The sequence below is a fragment of the Cataglyphis hispanica genome, chromosome 18, assembly GCF_021464435.1.
Source record: "Cataglyphis hispanica isolate Lineage 1 chromosome 18, ULB_Chis1_1.0, whole genome shotgun sequence".
Taxonomy (NCBI): Eukaryota; Metazoa; Arthropoda; class Insecta; order Hymenoptera; family Formicidae; genus Cataglyphis; species Cataglyphis hispanica.
This window is the reverse complement of record NC_065971.1, coordinates 1,916,917-1,935,341: the sequence shown is the minus strand read 5'-3', so window position 1 is coordinate 1,935,341 and position 18,425 is coordinate 1,916,917. Positions and strand designations below refer to the sequence as shown.

At 31.8% G+C, this 18,425-nt stretch overlaps 5 protein-coding genes across 6 annotated transcripts in view; 3 read left to right on the top strand and 2 right to left on the bottom strand.

Annotated features, from left to right (window-relative positions):
* The window catches only part of LOC126856369 (sodium-coupled monocarboxylate transporter 1), a 216,006-nt gene that overhangs the window by 173,896 nt on the left and 23,685 nt on the right, over window positions 1-18,425 (top strand). The gene's annotated exons all lie outside the window — the stretch shown is intronic.
* On the top strand, window positions 3,730-5,214 carry LOC126856414 (uncharacterized). 2 transcript variants are annotated; one of them, XM_050604884.1, is made up of 2 exons: window positions 3,730-4,428; window positions 5,014-5,214. In XM_050604884.1, exons 1-2 carry the CDS (start codon window positions 4,155-4,157, stop codon window positions 5,193-5,195), a joined length of 456 nt encoding a protein of 151 aa, XP_050460841.1. In that variant the 5' UTR covers window positions 3,730-4,154; the 3' UTR covers window positions 5,196-5,214. The 2 variants fall into 2 exon arrangements, with proteins under 2 accessions (XP_050460841.1, XP_050460840.1); XM_050604883.1 differs by having other exon boundaries at window positions 5,008-5,214.
* Window positions 5,258-7,752, bottom strand: LOC126856402 (uncharacterized). The gene has a single exon (XM_050604868.1). The coding sequence runs from the start codon at window positions 7,487-7,489 to the stop codon at window positions 6,713-6,715; it is 777 nt and encodes a 258-aa protein (XP_050460825.1). The 5' UTR covers window positions 7,490-7,752; the 3' UTR covers window positions 5,258-6,712.
* On the top strand, window positions 11,837-14,470 carry LOC126856411 (uncharacterized). Its single transcript, XM_050604878.1, has 3 exons — window positions 11,837-12,116; window positions 12,594-12,776; window positions 14,316-14,470. Exons 1-3 carry the CDS (start codon window positions 11,837-11,839, stop codon window positions 14,468-14,470), a joined length of 618 nt encoding a protein of 205 aa, XP_050460835.1.
* LOC126856409 (uncharacterized) lies at window positions 15,084-16,837 on the bottom strand. The gene is made up of 3 exons (XM_050604876.1): window positions 16,334-16,837; window positions 16,042-16,101; window positions 15,084-15,633 (listed from the first exon to the last, which is right to left on the bottom strand). Exons 1-3 carry the CDS (start codon window positions 16,719-16,721, stop codon window positions 15,404-15,406), a joined length of 678 nt encoding a protein of 225 aa, XP_050460833.1. The 5' UTR covers window positions 16,722-16,837; the 3' UTR covers window positions 15,084-15,403.

The following is an 18,425-nucleotide window of genomic DNA, read 5'->3' as shown; positions in this document are numbered from 1 at the left end:
TCATGCACTCAAAAAGGGAGCCATTATTAATAAGCCGCTAGTAAATTTATCTGCAATTTATATAAGTATATTTTTTTATTCAGATGATAATTTGAAACTCTCATGCGTGTTTCAATTTATGGTCAAGTATTCCTCCCCCCCCACCCCCCGTTTTTATTTTATACCGTTATACATATTAAAAAAAAATTTACTTTATATCGCTAATGACGGACTTCTTCTTTATGAGCCTCTTTTATTCTTTAAAACTAAACCATAACTAAAAGCAATAATAACAGTTTCAATAAGCAAGTTTGACAAATCATATTCATTATGTTCATATAAAAATTTTCAGTAATTCTACCATATTATTTATCGACTTATTAACAAAATTTTTTTATTTGTTGTAAAACCAATTAACATCTTTTTATGGTAAAAATAAAACACTAAGTAATTGATTAATAATAAAATCATTAATAACTAAAATTTGAAAATTTATAGCAATTTCAGAATAGATTAGATATATGTATAATAACATTATATAAAAATATGATTATGTTTTATTAGTCACAAAATGTACAATAATACTTATATAAATTTGTTTTCCAAAAAAAAAAAAAAAAAAAACTAACTGATATGATAATGACAATCTAACAGGCCTAATCAACAATGTATTCGTCTTCTTCATTCCATCTTCCGGTCTCCCTTTTATTCATTGCGGCCAATGTCATTTGGATTCAAGTTCGTGAAGGAAACAGTCAAATTATCTTACTTTTTTTCCGAGAAATCTAAGGTAATACATCTAGGTGGCACATGAATAAAATTATTGCGGCTTCCCGGCTTCATACACGAGAGACTCTACTAATGCGCCAGTATGATTTGTCTTCAAATAAATAGTCTGACAATTTCAAGAGCGATAAACACATTATAACTAATACTAATATAACTAAAATAATGTAAAAATAGCGTAATGTAAAAATACATCTCCGACAATTAATAAGCGATATTCTTTATTAATACAAATTAGAAATGCTGCAAAAAAGACAATATCAATATCCGGCAAACAGTAATCAGTGCGTGCAGATTCCCTACTATTGTAAATATATAGGTATAGAATATTACTGGTGAAATTGACTGAATATCCGAGACTAAAGAAAGTCGCGGAGAGAGTATATGAGTGATAATGACTGTTAAACATCAGTTTGTCCGACGTGGAGAATGTGACTCGTGATTTTTAGAGCAGATAAGGTGATAATTGCTGGAAAACGCTGTACTATCAAGTTATTAAACACATGATAAAACGGAATATTTTACGCTGCGCAACACTTCTGTTTCATGAATCTCGTGCGCGAACATAATATGCACCATCTTAATTATATAGAGCTGTTACATTGCTATCATTAATTTTTAACTTGATATTCATGAAAATCCGCCTACCATTTAAGCGCTAAGTAACTTGAATTATATTCTCACGAAAATTTTAGTATCAACTCGATGCAGTTATAACCAATTTTAAATAATTATATTGCTTTATCACTTGATAAAGCGGTCTTAGAATCTCCGTTTTATTTAAATCCTGATGTTTTATTATATTACGAAACAATATTCTTAGACATTCTGAATTATATTGATGAGAAAGAGAATGAGAATTATTTATTGAAGTAATTAATCAATTTTTTAAATACATTTTTAATATATTGCGACTTTTTGCGCTATTTTGAGATTTCAAAATAGCGCAAATGAAAAGTGATTGGATAAGCAAAATATATAAATAATTTCAGACTCATATACTTAAGGATGTATGTGTCATATATCGAATTAGTATTAACAAAAGCATGAAAATTATGTAGAAGGTTCTACTATTTCTTCTGAATATCTATACAAAAACTGAGCACAATTTTTTTAACAATTTGGAAATTATTTGAGTTTAAAATTACTATTGATATCTTATGGAAAATCGCGTATTGTAACACTTATTAACAAATTTGATAAGAAAAAAATATTATCAATAAAACACAAATTTTTACATATATTAAAAAACTCTAATAAATATTTGTGCAAAACTTGATTTAGATCCACTTATTCGTTTAAAAGTTATTTACCAAAAATTGTAAAAAAATATTATCTCTCTCTTTCTCTCTTTCTGAAAAATTACACGTTTGTCAAGGTTTCTTGCAGGTAATTTTAAGGAGTATTCACGATCAAAAGTTTTTGCCACAAATTAGAAAAAATATTAATGACAACTATTTTCTTTTACAAAGACGTCAAAATCCATATTTTTTTGTAATATTTTAATTCTTTTATAATCCGAATTTATTTGTTTGATTTTTTAAACAGTATAAGCGTAAGAAATATGTCTTTTTTTTAAATTTTGACAGTTTTTTTGCCACTATTCCAAAATATCCTTAAATATGTAGATTGATATATTAAATACCCCAAGAAGAGAATATCCTCGGATTGCAAGGATCATTTAAAGCTGTTGTGGCTTATAAGACTGTTGTGGTAACCTGCATGTTTGTTGAGCATGATTTAAAAAATAGACCTCGTCAAAATTATAAACGATCGATCATTTGTAATCTCCGCATGTTAAACATGTAAATTTCTAGTGTCTTAGCCTACAATGGACAAGATCATTTATATTACTCGCTATTACATCAATGTGCAACATCAACAACCTAGTATATGCACTCAGACGTGAACTACGTGCTTTAGTATTTTAGATGGATTAGATAAATATGTAGCAAAATGTAGGTTGTAATGCAGTTCACGATGCTCTGTGATAAGTATAAGATGCTCTGACGAAAAAAGCAATCGATTAAGATTTAAAAAAAAATAATCTGTGTAATGAAATTAAAAAGCGCTTAAAGTGAAGTGAAACGGAATAATACAATTTTTACTAGATTTATCAGATATCGTTTCAAACACAATTGCCTGAAACTAAATTAAATCAAATAGCGTTTATTTTAATTTAAAAACATAATTATTTATTTGTAAAAGATTGGATGCCATGTCAGCAAAATATAAATGTTATCTCCATATATTTTTTTAACCAATTTTAAAATTATTTATCTACATAAAACACTTAATTACTTGTCAAAATAATTAAGATTTTTCAATAATTAATTATAGAAAAATTTAAGAATATTTTAATTTATATATATTTTAATTTATATATAAACAGAGAGAAATACTAATTTAATTATTATCTAACATAGCAAAATGGAAATGCAGGATGTTAATATAGGATAAAGTTCGAGAATTACTTTTAAATGAAATTTATGAACTGATTTTTCTCGAGATAGAAACATTCAGTAGAAATCGAATTGCATCTAAGAGACACGAACACAAAAATTATTCATCGAGTTCTTGTCAGCCCGGATATCTAACTAAAAAAAAAAACCGTATTCGTCGCAAAACGACGCCGACGTGTTGCTGTCGTGTTTTGCAAGGCTCTTTCCGCCCCTGTGACGCACCCAATCGCCGATATGCCTCGACTCCCTTTCTCTTGCGCGACAGAAACACCCGCAGAAACTTCCTTATCTATGACAATCACCTCCATCGTGTACCGTTCTGCGATATAACGTGACATATATATCGGTACTGACAATTTGGATCATAGTGTTTACCACACGCGTATATAACGCTCGCTCGCCGGTCGCAGCTCATTTTTCACGGACTGCCGATTTTCCCGGCAACTGAAGCGTGCCCGACGCGTCATCCGCGGCGTCCGGTCGGTTTGTCGTCGAGGAATCAACGGTGGATCAGTTAGTTCACGGTTGCTCGTTGCATCGTTCATTCTATCTCCCTACACTGTTTGTACTTGGTGCGCAATATGTGCGTGCCCTTGTCAAAAATTAATCAAAAATTAATCAAAAATATACATATGAAGTAAACAGCAACACGACTAACAGAAGAAATATGTTGTGATGAACCATAACGCTCTTCTCTCGTGAATCGCCGCATTGTCAAACCAAAAAAAAAAAAGCGTCTACCTATTCGGATGATTCAAGAAAACATTCCTCGGATGCTGTGTCTGGACAAACAGCCAATGCGTGATGATGCTACGACGATAAAATAAGATCTCTTCAAGGAGCGAGATCGTGGACGAAACCGCGAGCAGATTCTGTCAGTGAACTTTCAGTTGTCAAGTCGCCCGTTCTTCATGAACGCGGGAAAACATGCTATCAAGAGTTAATCTGGTTGCGATTTTGCTGATCTTGAATTGTGTCAGCCGCGCGATGGAGTACTCGAGATCGTTGCGGGAGAATCGGCAAGATGAAGAGGAGAGAGCCGTCACTTCCAGCAGGAGGATCCTCAGGTACACGTACAACAATGTCACGTCGGAAAGTCCTATTTTTTCAACCGACGATCGCGTCGCCAGAGACACGCTGGCCGAGATGCACGTTCAGGACGTTCATAGTGCACAGTCTAGGAGCGAAGTGGAGGCACGAGGTAACTAATCACAATCAGCGTCATAAAATGTTTAAAACGGCAGAAACGCTTCTATCAGCTTCTATCCAGCCGCTATACAAGCGCTGGCTCAAAAAAATATACAGGCGAGCATTACGTTAAAATTATCTCGTCTTTTGATGAAGCGTGATGAATAATACCGTTGTATAACGGTTTTTTTGATATCATCATGCCTTTTATTATAACGTGATATGCCTTTTATTAAACGTGATATGGCATATATTTTTATTTCCACTAATAAGTGACATCTGTAAAACGCCATTTATTACGCTAATCTTTAAGTTTAAATATGATATAAGTTTTAATTATTATAACAATATTTGTAAAAAGAGAATTTTATTCAATTTTCTCGTTACTAATCAATATTACGTTTACACACTGATTGTGTAAACTTGTAATATATATATAAAATTATTATGCAGAGTTTTTTCAATATTAAATAATAGTGTATTTAAGAATACATAATTTGTTTCTGTAATTTAATAATAAATAATTTAATAATAATTTAATAATAATTTAAATTACGCGTATATACTCTAATAATATTCCTTGTGACGTGAGTTTCAGATGAAGCAAGACGGAGACGGAGAATGAATATAATGTTGCCGTTACTACTAGCGTACAAGCTCAAATTCATTAGCCTGATACCAACGATAATCGGTGGTCTGTTCCTCCTCAAAGGAACAACGCTTCTCGCGGGATTTTTCTTCGCTCTATTCGCCGCAGTTTTAGGATTGAAAGTACACTGACAGCGAAGTTCGATTTTTGGAGAATTTCTGGGAAGGACGAGCATCAAGAATGCATAAAGAAGTGGGAATGACATATGACTTTATTTCGTAATAATTTACAGTCAGGTAAAACTTGTACAATTAATCGATATATTTTTTAAAAATATTGAACGCCTGTGTATACAAAGTAACACTCAAGGCCGAATTTATAATCGCTTCCCGGGAGTCGAACGTATACACATGTCGTATACATCTCGTAGAATGCGTCGCATCGTCAAGTATGTACTTATAAATATGATATATTAAGCGAAAATTATTTTTTCGACGTTGTAGAGACCATAAGAGTGGAAAAACTCTGCGAAATGATACCGCATCTACTACGATCGTTACGAAATAAGCATGTTAAGTCTTCTAAAATGTTACATATATATGCGTTATTATTATGTAATAAATATTAACAGAGAATTAAATTAGTATATCTTATTCGCTATATTTAAATATTCGAGTGTTTTAATCATCACACTTATTCTACTGAACACACGGTTTTAGTAACGTCGATAAAGATATTCGTGTATATATAAGTACTTGTCGCAAGCTACACATTCCAAAATTCTCTTCCTAAGATTATTTTTTAAGTCTAAAATAAATATTTTGCCTCCTACGTGTGTATGTGTGTGTGTGTGTGTGTGTGTGTGTGTGTGTGTGTGTGTGTGTGTGTGTGTGTGTGGTAGTATTATAAATAAATATAAATATTGTAAGTGCTGAGAAACGATTCCAAATTCGGCTGATATATAACGATGAAGTCTGTCATCTTTTTGCTCGACTTCGAGATTAATCGCGTCACGATTGTCAATACAAAAACTCTTAACCGCCGCCGTTAGAAGTTTGCGTGTCTGAAGATTACTCTCTCGCTATCATTTCGCTGGATTATTTACCGAGGCAGTCAGTAGTGGAAATACAAACACCTGACGTTGCAACTCCTTTTGCTTTATGTTTGCTCGACGCAGCTATTTATATTCCAGCTGTGGTTCACGCATTTTCCGCTTTTTACTAGAAGATCTTTTTACTTCATTGCGGGATATTAACGTTATGACAGAACCGTTTATTTAAAAAGCGAAAACTTACGGGATAATTATTTTCATATCAACAATTGTCCAAAAAGCGATCAGACTTGTAAAAAAAAAGTTACACAATTGAGACAGTTCATTGGAGTTTCCATTTTTTACTTTTAGTATTTTTAAGATTCTTAGCGTATTTTTTTCTCACGATTTGTTATTTCGATATTATAATGTCACTGATGCATTTCATTTTTACACTCTTGTTTTCCTCATAATTTATGCGATTGCGCGTGAACGAGTGTAAATTTTATAGACAGATTGTGTAGTGTATATAAAATATATCGCAAAAATAATTATGCAAATCTATTTCAATATCCTGATCTGTCTCGGATATCGTGTATTATCTGCTGCTTTGGATACAGGCGTTGCTCTCTCCCAGATACCTGAAGATCTCCTGCTCTCAGTTCAGCTTTTGATTATTCAATGCTGCTGTCGCGCGCTATACGCCAAGGTCTGAGCGTATTCGCGATCGGCTTCCTTCATTAATGGAACAGGTGTGCCTACGATTCCCTTTAGACTCCTGTCCCAGCCGCCTCCTTGCTGCCAGCCGCCGTGATCGTGGCTCTGTTTCTGGCTCAATAGCTTCTTCAATCCGATGATCAACGATAGCACTAAGGCGATCTTGCTGATGATGAGCGCCTTGCCAGCTAGTAGGAAAAGTACGCCTATAGCGATGGGAATTAACGCGGCCATCTTCATCGCCATTCCCATCATCATCATGCCCATCATCTTCTTCATCTTCCCTCGACCTTCCTCGACGCTCCGTTTTAAGTCGCCGGAGCTCGTCTTTGGTAAGCTGATCTGCACGTTGAAACTGTTCAACAGCGCGGCTACGCGCTCGAACAAAATATCGTTGAGGATCTCGTCCGTGGCACCTCCGTTGGTCCTGGCCAAGGTCTTCTCTAGATCGGAGACTGTGCTCTTCGAGCTATCGTTCGCCAAGGGCGCGACTCTCACCAGCTCGAGATTGTCGCCGATCGGTAAAGCTTGTATACGACCGAGCCTCTCGAAGAAGGTGATCGCCTTCTTCTTCAAACACGGCGATACGGCCATATTGCGATGCTCGCAGTCCTCGTAGACGCGATAAAGAGCGCGGTATCCTCGCTCAAGAAATCCACCGTCCTCGTCAGCGTGAATAGTTGCACTGCATATTAACAAGAGCAGCACGCACTTTGATAAATTCTTAATCGCCGACATTCTGGACCCGGACGGCTTCCCAAAACTCGCGGACTGGACAGAAAAAAAGTCAGAGACTGAATCACAGACACCTCGTTTTCGTCAGAAGCACACGGTACACGCGACTCGAAATTCGATTCGCAGCCGAAGATACTACGAGAGGCTGCGCGCACCCACGTGCTGGATGATCCTCGACTAGAGAGAACTGGCACCAGGACAAAGTCGCCAGACCGATATATACCAGCGAGGAGCCATCCATCTAGATGCCATCCTTCACAAAGGGGGTGAAGGTATCTCTCTCTCGTATAAACGAATGGATGTGCCAGTGCACGTGACGACACGACCTTATCAGTGTATGAGTGGATGATCCTCTTCTCTATCCTCTCCTCTTCGCGAGCTCTCGTCCTTTCATCCTCTTCTTTCTCTTTCAGCGCGCTAGACAGCTGCCATCGCGACGGGGAACGGGGACGGGATAAAAATTCTCATCATGGTAGTGCGCCAAGAGCATGTGACCCTTCCTGACACAGAGACCCACTCGCGTCTCAAGATCGAGACATCGTTTGAGCGTCCGCCACGCGATTCGTTCATTAAATTTCGCCGCGCTGACTACGTATGTTTGTACACCGAAGAAGAAACTGTGTGTGTGTGTGTGTTTGTGTGTGTATTTTTCTGCGCGATGTTTGTATGTATCATCGAGATTCGTATCTCGCGCGGGAGGAGAGGCAACGTGACGGGATGAAACCAGAGGGGAGCATCATTGTGGATTTCATTGGCAACGTACCTGGCACCGTGATCTCGCTGACCCTCGCATAACGTGAGGATGCTAGAAACTAGTTTCAAGCTGCGGACAGCTCATGACCTTCCTATCGTAGATTTCCCTGCGAAATTGGTGAGGATTTATCGACAAGAATGATCTACTTTCCCTGACTGTGTACATCATTTTCATTATGCGATATTTGCGATATTTATTAACTATAATAATAAGAACCAATTACGTATTTCCTATTTATGCTGATTTTTTTATCTCAGCTAACTCTTAATTATTATTCTAGAATTTAAATAAATAATTATTGTATACATAAAGAAATTATTATTTTTGCTAATTATTTCTTCAGTTAGATATGTTTTTGAAAAAGATCTCTTAGCTATTTTGTTCCAAATTATTAATGACATTTATTGATAGTAAAGTGAGACGAGCGTAACATAATTAACACGCTCTATAATTATACAATTATTATACTACTACGTTATGTAACAGTAAATTTACAATTGCATTACATCTTACTTTTGCACAAATTACATTTTGATTGTATACATCTTGCATATAATCGTCAGCACGCGTTACATAAATCAATCCACGTTCGTTTTCGTAATAGCAATAAATGGAAATTGTTAATACAAATGGAAATTGCTATGAACGAATATTACGAGTATGGAACATGGAAGTAAAAGTCTTATGGTATGTAATTAGCTAATTTACTCAATTACTCCCAATCTTATCGTACATATGCCCGTATATTGATATGTATATTACAATTACATCAATTACATTAATTACACGAATTACATATTTGTTACATTAGATGCTTTCCGATTTACGCGATTATTAGAAAATAAATATCATTTTTAAGTAGTTAAAAAAGTAAGATTTAGAATTTTACAAAAATTACATTTTTTTTTTTTTGTAAAATAATTATTTCAATATTTTTTATTATTAATAGAAACAATAGCTTTATATTTTCTTTTTAACAGATTGATATAAAGTGTATGCAAAAGATAAAAAATATATCGGCACCTCCTTCAAGTACAAAAGTATACTATTCGTAAAGATTAATAACGTGTGTAAATTCGCAACATAAGACCACCTGATCCAATGTATTCTATTTTCCTGTCATATCACGATTCGTTAGAAACGTGAAGCTGAGCCTGCGACACACCATCGACACACTCAATCGAGGTTAGCGCATCTCTAATGCGACAACAGGCAACGATGCATCTTCCATGCTGTTACCTACTTCGCGATTATCCCATAGTCAGTGCCACGGGCGCACATAGACAGTCTTTAACTGTATTAAGGCCCGTGCCACATTCTGAGCGCGCAGTTATATTCTCACGAACGGCGCGAGAAATGGATTCCGCCGCAATGAGCCTACGCACAGTTGGGTCCCACTATTATTTCTGATACCGCTCAAATTTTAAGTGACAAACGCGAATTTGGGCTTCCGATTGTTCGCAAATGTAGGGCATTTCAACCGAAACATTTATCTTAATTACGGTACATCTGTGATCCTGGTCGCCTCTTGGCGTCAATGTCGCGGAAGTTCTTTGAAAGAACACTTTCAGAGTCACTATTGTATCACGATAATATACTAGTCTTTTTGAAGAAAATTAAAAATTAGAATAAGCTCCATGTGTCATTCTACTAGATCTGGAAACCAGAATACAAATAGATAAGTAGATCTGGTAGAAAAAATGACTCATGTAATATAGAAGATTTCATCTGTACAGAAGCACGTCTATGACAGAACATAGTTTGGAATAATAAAAGTGAGGCAATAGGTTATACCGTCATGAGCGATTTTCTCGAGAGATATTTTAGAAGAACAGAACGTTTCTGCCTATTATTAGATTCAGGTCAACGACCAGCAACAGGTGGTTCTAGCGATTCACACGCGAAGGATTCTGACCTAGCTCATTACCAGATCATGCTTATCCGCGAAAATCTAAGAGTAAAATGAGGGAATTTATACACACACAATTCCAGTTAGCCTTGAAATTGATTTAATTAAAGCAACACACTCGTGCAAAAAATTACTTTAATAATCTCAGAACATAATTACTCAAAACACATATCACCGTACAAAAAGAAAACAATGCAAAATTAAAATTAAATTAAATTTAAAATTAAATTTACGTACAAAGCAAAATTTACAAACATATTAATCGATAAATAATATTGTTAAAAATATTGTTGAAAATTTATTTTAGAGAAAATGGCAGAAAGAGAGAGCTTATATTATACCTTGTATTAACACTGAGAATATACGAAGAATTTCTCAGACGCTAGATATAATACTAAAGTGAGGAAGTTGCATTCTCCATGTCATGTTACGATACGTGTAGCTGGTAACCTTCGGAGGCTGTAACCCTGCATATTCTAGTGAATCGAGGATGCTCGATTGGCCCAGTGGCATACAAAACACTTTGTCGAAGAAAAAGATCATGCTTTTTAGGCCTTATTCTCCACTTTCTGGCGCACAAGAATCGTGGGAGCTGCAACAAGTGAAAAGCAAAGCTTCTCATTCACTTGGTGACAATCTACTTATCTGTTTAATTTAGCTCACGCATGCGTTTAATAAATCATAATGGATAATAAAATCAGAGCAACTTTTCCATCGTAATGCAATGATTTCTTCTGTCACTTCCTGTTTGATAACATATAATTGAGGATAATACGCATCTGAATGAATGAAAATTATTTACTTGCAATTAAAATATTATCAAAGAAATTGCCAGGATATGTAACATCAGTATTGACTTGATAAAATGAAAGAAAGTAATTAACTGATTCCCATACATTTACATTAACTAATAATAAATATCTTAAATCAATTAATTAATTTGAAAATATTGGAGAAAATTTGCGTGTGTAATATAAATAAAGCTAATAATTGATAACGATGAATTATAATTATATATTTTACATTGCTTTCTACTTTCTTTAACGTTTCTATTGTCGGTCTATTTGATATCTGAAATAACTTATTTTTTTCGCGCATAAGCAATAAGTTTCGAATTTATAACATTATATGCATATAAGCATAAATACATTGTAATATTTATAAAATTAATTATTTTCTCTATTTTTCTCTCCCTTCTCTCTCTCTCTCTCTCTCTCTCTCTCTCTCTTTTTGACCAATATATTCATTGATGCTTGTAGTTCAATGTTCAAATGAATTTCAAATTTCAGTTATTTAATACTCTCCACAGTATTCTTTTTCTTTTTATTTATCTATCTATCTCACTCTAAGCGTAAAATGAATATTGAATGTTCAGAATGGGAGTTAAACTTCTACATATCCTCACGTATATATTATTCCATACTTTGAATAGGCGAACGCTATGATGGTACTAAAATTTATTTTTTTATTGCGCCTCATGTACTCCGTTTAGCAGTGATAATTGTGGTATTATGTGTTGGCTAAGCGCTATCACATGCGTGTAGAAACATGCGGAATACCGGTTCTGTAGCACTGGTTGTAGAATAATTTTACGCGCATGATGCATTTTCATAGATGCATTCACGCTCTGTATGTCGTAATAACACTTTGCTCCGCCATTACAACTAATTGGTAGCGCCTATAAATGATGACGATCTGCACAAAGCGTCAGTTTGTGTCGAACATGCTTTGGCGGCTCTCCGGATTTCTGATATTAGGCGTTTTCGTCGCCATTTGTTCTTGCGAGCCTGTAAACAGAAAGCTTTTATTAAAAACTTCGGAGATAATCGAGTGTATCGACGATGAAAATAATATGTGTGAAACAAATGAAGCGTTTAAAACTTTCTCGTCTAATCGTGAAAATAAAACACGAATTAGCAGAGAAATTAAGCAAAAATTCCCTCCTGATGACAATAACGTAGCTGAAGGTGAGAGAAAACGTCTCCTCTTATCTTTTAATCAATTTGGAAATCAATTTGGAAATTTATTTATGGTACAATTAATGATAAATATATTTGCATCTCTCATATTTTCTGGAGCAATTTTATACAGAAAAAAAATATATTATTGCAAAGAGAATTTTGATTAGAATATATTGTACTAATATAATAAGTAAAAAGATGTGAGACATTTGGTAATAATATTTTTTTCTTTTTATACAAAATTATTATTTAAAAAATATAGAAATATATACTTGTTTTCACTTATCATAATCTTAAAAACTTGGCACTTTATAAAATGACGCTATTTATTTACAATGTTGAAAATCTCAATTTTGTTGTAATATTACTAAAACAATTTAATAGTATTTAATACTGCGATTAATAACAATTAAATATTAATTATTTAATATTGCAATTTTAAAGTAGATAATGTAATTAATAATCGCTGTTTCTTAATTTCAGTTTCTGCTCGGAAGAAATATAATAAAAAAGGCGGCGGGGGAATGTTAATATATTTGGTTGCAGCTATGAAAGCAGCATTGATTTACGCAATGTTACATGGAGTTGCAGCTCTCGCAGGAAAAGCAATATTGATTGCCAAAGTAGCTTTAGCAATTGCTATAGCTGCAATTCTAAAAAAGAATGGTACGTAGATACGGTAGGTAAATTAATTTAAAATTTATAAACTTATATGAGTTCACGTTTATCTTTACATTTATTACAAATTCAAGATTTTATAATCGAGAAAAATGTATAAAATAAATATAAATTTGTTTTTTAGCAATTTTATAGCAAATAATGATAAAACTATAACTATTTAAATTTTTGGAGAATGTATATAAAATATAGAAGAATATTAAAAATAAACATTACAGAAAAATATACAAATTTGTGAACTTATATAAATCAATTCTTTTAAATAAAATTCTATTTCTTTTTCTTTAATTATATAAATTAAATAAAAATTAAAATAATAAGGATCTGTATATATCAATAATAATAAAAAATGGTCTAATAAGAGCCGACAGAACGGATTACAGGTGCGAGTAAAAATTCCTAAATAATCTTAAGTATTATTTATTAGTTGAATAAACGTTTCGATCTGTTTCGAACTATTCTTAGTAACATGTATATAAAAGAAATAATACAAAAAGAAATAAAAAACAAAGAAATACAAAAAATTCATAGAAAAAAGTTGGATATTTGAAATGCATTAATACGTACATTAAAAGAGAATAGAAATTTATGGCTTATATTTAACATTCAAAAGTAAACGGAGTCCCAAACTTCTCCAAAAGTTTTTCCCCGAAGGTGCCTTCTATCGGTTCTTATCCTCAGGAAAAATGCCAAATGTAATTGTAAAGCATTTTTATTTCTCCATTGTTAATTAATTAAAAACAACAAACAGTTATTTATGAACATTACTTGAGGAAAACGATACATCGATGCGAGTTAGATTTTTCGAAAACTTTCTAAAGTTGACGTGACATTGACATTGAAATAACGACTGTCTAAATGTTCTGTATCGCTGAAGTTGAAATTTTCTGATGTCTTTTGATTTAAACGCTTTATAATTACGTTTGGCATTTTTTTCCCTTGACGATGAGGACCTATGGGAAGCATCTCCAAGGAGAAGCTTTCAGAAGGGTTTGGGATTCCCAAACATTTGTGTGTACTTTTAAATGAATATATCCCATGTTATTACTATCGTAAATCTTTATTTTTCTTTAATGTATAATATGTATTAATTTCAAGCATTCACCTTTTTGATGAATTTCTTTATTTTCTTATTTCCTTTATATACAATTACTGAAGATGGTCCGAAGTGGACCGAAACTTCCATTCAATTATAATAATAAATAGTACTTAAGAATATTTAGGAATTTTTATTCGCGCCTGTAACCCACATTGGCTCATCTTTTTTTATTGTTATTATTTACAGCTTATTTTTTATTGTTATTTTCTTTAATTGTTTCATATACACATGTAAGATTTGTAATAGTAATATATGTTTAATTGTTTTTTTCTCTAATTTAAACATATATTTTGCGAACTTTACTACGTTTGAAAATTTAAAAACTCTTCAAATGCTTGTGTACAATATAGATTTCATGATTTTATACATAACAAAAAGATAGAGTATTAATTTAAATTAAATGTTTTACTTAATAAATTTTTTCGCAGATCATGAAAGTGTTTCTTATGAAATAGTGAAACATCCGCATACTAGCTATATACAAACTCATAGTTCAAGCGTTGATTACGATCACCGTAGTGATTACGGAGATGAACGTAGTGATTATGTCTATGAATTTCGAAAGCGGCGGATTCCTGGATGAAAATAGATTTTATATGTATTTTTTAAATGGCAAAAATATCTTATACCAAATAAAATAAATTATTTATTTAACTATTTATAAGGCTATTTATAAGGCAAACTATTTATATATATATATACAAGACAAATTATTAATGTATTTTATACTAAAAAAATATTTGACGTTAAAAAAAAAGTTACCACAAATATTTGTATTTAAATCTATATATCTGATGAATTTAGGTAATGTTTATTTTGTAATAGAAAATTGATTTGTACACAATAAGAATAGTTTGTGTTTTTTTAAAAATAAATATATATTTAACAAAGAAATCCTTAATATTATTAATCATAAATAATATTTAAATTATAAATATTGTTTTTTTATATCTTAAATTTTTTTATACAGTGTACATTAAGTTTTCATAAAAATTATTAACTGTAAATTATTTTATATCTAATATTATTTAAATAATAACATTATATTCTCAATTTTATAAAATAATTAAATTTAAGTTTATTAACTACAATTAATTTATAATAACATTAAAATATAAATTTAAAACTCATATACAAGTAGAAATATCATCCTTGAGTTTACATTGGTATTGTAATTAATATAGATTAATATTAACTAAATATTAACAAATTAGATAAATAATTTAAAATATGTGTTTATCAATCAACGTACATTACATATTGTTTATTTTTCGTAGAATAATACGTTCGTGTCAAGTCTATGAAAAAATAATATGTATAATACATATGTGTATCGATTCTCTTAACTTAAATAAATAATATATAAATAATAAATAATAAATATTATGTATATAAAATAATTAATAATAATTAAAATATTTCCAGAGAACATTCTTTTAGATACATCGAAAAAGACGTATTACATGCGGTAACTATATCATAAAGTTTTGAGTTTGTGATATGAATCGAGTATAATTCAAGTTGGCGGAACAGCTTCCATTGCTCGTTGCCAACCACCATATCCTCCACCACCACTTCCATGGTGTTCGGATGCTGTCGCATAGATAACTTCATGACCACCTCCTCCGCTTGATGCAAGCTTTTTCAAGCCAATTATTGCGCTTAAAACTAAAGCCATTTTCGCTGTCAGCAAGGCCGTACCGGCGATAAAAGCTATTTTTCCAAAAGCTAATTGCGCCATCATGCCTAGAAAAAAAAAATAATTAATATTTTCATAAATAAAACTGAAGAGTTGAATTTTATTTCCTAATGATTGATTTTAGAATTATATTATTGTAAGAGTAATGGGAAATACGAATTGTAATAATTAAAATTTTTATTTGTTTCAAATGTCAAAATGTGAAGAAACAAATAAGATAAAAACCACTTTTGGAATGATGGAAGAAAAAAGATTTTATTTAATATATTTATTTATTTGATTAAAATTATTATTTGATTAAAACAGAAATGAGCAATATTGTTTGAAAGTCTTATAAAATTAAATATTAAATTTTTCATCTCTGTCTCTTTCTTCATTATACTAAGCCTTTATAAACTTATCAAAGTTATTTTTTTCTTCTTTATGTATTAGGATATTTTATAGAAAATACTAACCTGCTAACATGGCACCTATTATCAATACTTGTCCATAGCCCTTCCCCTTCTTCTTTCTGCCTGAAATATTATAAATATTTATTTAAATACTGTCAATCTTTTTTTCTCAAAAAAGATTTTTTCTGTTGATTGTATTTTATAAATGTATTATATATTTTAGATATTTTTATATAGGTATAGATGTATTTTATAAATTATGATATACGTATATCGCAATAATCTAATTCAAAATATTTAAATATTTTTTAATATCGCAATTTATTAATAATAATTTTCGAATATGTATTATTACCTTCAAAAGCGTTGCCCGGTATTGTCAGTTTCACGCTTCTCGATGATAGAAATTCATGAAACTTATTATCCAATCTCTGATCAAGACTTAACTCTGTATCATTTTCAGATGTCATCGAATTGTAATTTCTCGCGGTTGACGCTGTATCTTTGGTGATTGAAATGTAGTCGTTGACTTTATATACAGAGTTATCATATATCGCCGCATCCAAAATCTCCAAGGCACGCCGCTTGAAGCAATCAAAAGTGTTTTTCTCGTTCGTACACCGTTGGAACAATTTCGTATATTCACTTTTGGTGTTCACTAAATTAAAGAAAATCGCGAGATGAAAGAAAGGTAAAATCCAAATTGTTGAACGTCGCTTTTCCATTCTAAGCGATAGCGTCATTCACGTCGTCGATTTTCCTTTCCTAGTCTTTTAGTTTCAAACAAAATGACCATCGGTTTTTCTTCTGTTATGTTTTATCTTATTCTCTGTATTGGTCAACTGGTCAGCTCAGCAAATCCCACCGACTACTTGAAAAATCTGGTTGCTTTGTGACTTATATAAGTGCGCACCCATTTAGTCTCTCCTACCAAAGGCATTAAAATTCTTAGTATATACGCGCCGGTACTTGATCCACGCGCTGTTTAACGCCACAACAACGGAAAGAGGGACCCTCTCAACCAAAACAATGTCGTACAGCCCCGTAAGTAAGTATCATTTTGACCTGTTTGTCAAACGATCCTTAAAACATCGCCGCGCCAACGTCGTTAATAGCGACGTATTGGGATTATGCAGGTAAACCAAGCGATCTTTACCCGGGCGTAACTGTAAGTACAAGTCTAAAGAAACGCTTGAAAATTTTCCATTAATTTACACGCACAAGTAATTTTTCTTGCACGGAATCATGTAAAATCATTTTTTCTTATTTTCGAAGTCAATTATTTGTTTTAATTACCGGGCAATTTTAATATTTAATGTAAATCAAATCTTTTTTTTAATTTTTTCCTTTATTTTTGTCAGATATTTTTTTATCTTATATATTTAAAATAATTTAATAATTTTATTATTTCTTTTATCAAAATTAATCTACTTATTCTAATAAAAGAAAAATAAAAATTTGATTGTTAAATTGTTAATTATAAGATAATAGAATTAGATTTTAGTAATAGATTATAGAAGATTGTTGAAATACATGTACATTTATTATTAAGATTGTCGAACGTTATACAAATAAATAAAAATATGAGCAACAATCATCCGTAATGCCAATCCATAAATATCTTTAAGAATTATTTTACTTTGTTGATTAATATATTGTGTTATACATTTTGATGTAGAAAAAAAAATATACATTTTATTAAAATGCGTTTAATGCTCAATGAAAAAGGAAATATATTTACTATATAATTTACTATAAAAGTGTACTCTAATTTAGTTATTAAATAATTGTTAAAATAAATTTTTTTTATTATATATATATATATATATATATATATATATGTTTTGCATTACAATGATTAATCAAGGCCAAGGAAGATAACGCAGCACCTAAGATACTGTTAATTTGACACAGATTACGCTCCGTGACGAGCTACATTTGGAGAAATACTGAGCAATTACAACAGTAATGGACTTGATTAACGCTGTCCACCGTCATTCAATGCATTTAATTCTCGCAATCTCTTTCGAATGTAAGCTATTTATCATAGCAGCTTATGTTTCTACAATTCCTCATCATTTTGTTGAATTCCGATTACACATCGATCATTATACGAGAAGTATTCATTATCCACTTCACTCTCCACAATTCTAGTGACACAAAAGGATTATAATTATTAGAAAGAAAGCGTACATACTTAAGGTTTTGTCACGGTCTCTTTACCCAATAATACTATCTCGACTATAACATTGCCATTTCTCGTAAGTAAAGTATTATAATTTACGTGTAATCCACTTTTCCTATTCGTCAGAGAAATTTCTATTTACAAACATGCACGTTTAATAAAAATTTTCTTTATTAACATTATTATTATTAATTTTTCATATTATATCTTGATTATACAAATAATTAAACAAACAAAAAACTTAAACACCGGTTGTTACAAC

Excerpts from the sequence above, each read along its gene's own strand:
- LOC126856414 (XM_050604883.1), top strand. The coding sequence starts at position 4,155 with ATGCTATCAAGAGTTAATCTGGTTGCGATTTTGCTGATCTTGAATTGT. Across the intron at positions 4,429-5,007 it reads GAGCGAAGTGGAGGCACGAG|TTTCAGATGAAGCAAGACGG; the intron begins GTAACTAATCAC and ends TTGTGACGTGAG.
- LOC126856402 (XM_050604868.1), bottom strand. The coding sequence starts at position 7,489 with ATGTCGGCGATTAAGAATTTATCAAAGTGCGTGCTGCTCTTGTTAATA.
- LOC126856411 (XM_050604878.1), top strand. The coding sequence starts at position 11,837 with ATGACGATCTGCACAAAGCGTCAGTTTGTGTCGAACATGCTTTGGCGG. Across the intron at positions 12,117-12,593 it reads TGACAATAACGTAGCTGAAG|TTTCTGCTCGGAAGAAATAT; the intron begins GTGAGAGAAAAC and ends TCTTAATTTCAG. Across the intron at positions 12,777-14,315 it reads TGCAATTCTAAAAAAGAATG|ATCATGAAAGTGTTTCTTAT; the intron begins GTACGTAGATAC and ends ATTTTTTCGCAG.
- LOC126856409 (XM_050604876.1), bottom strand. The coding sequence starts at position 16,721 with ATGACGCTATCGCTTAGAATGGAAAAGCGACGTTCAACAATTTGGATT. Across the intron at positions 16,102-16,333 it reads ACCGGGCAACGCTTTTGAAG|GCAGAAAGAAGAAGGGGAAG; the intron begins GTAATAATACAT and ends ATAATATTTCAG. Across the intron at positions 15,634-16,041 it reads AATAGGTGCCATGTTAGCAG|GCATGATGGCGCAATTAGCT; the intron begins GTTAGTATTTTC and ends TTTTTTTTCTAG.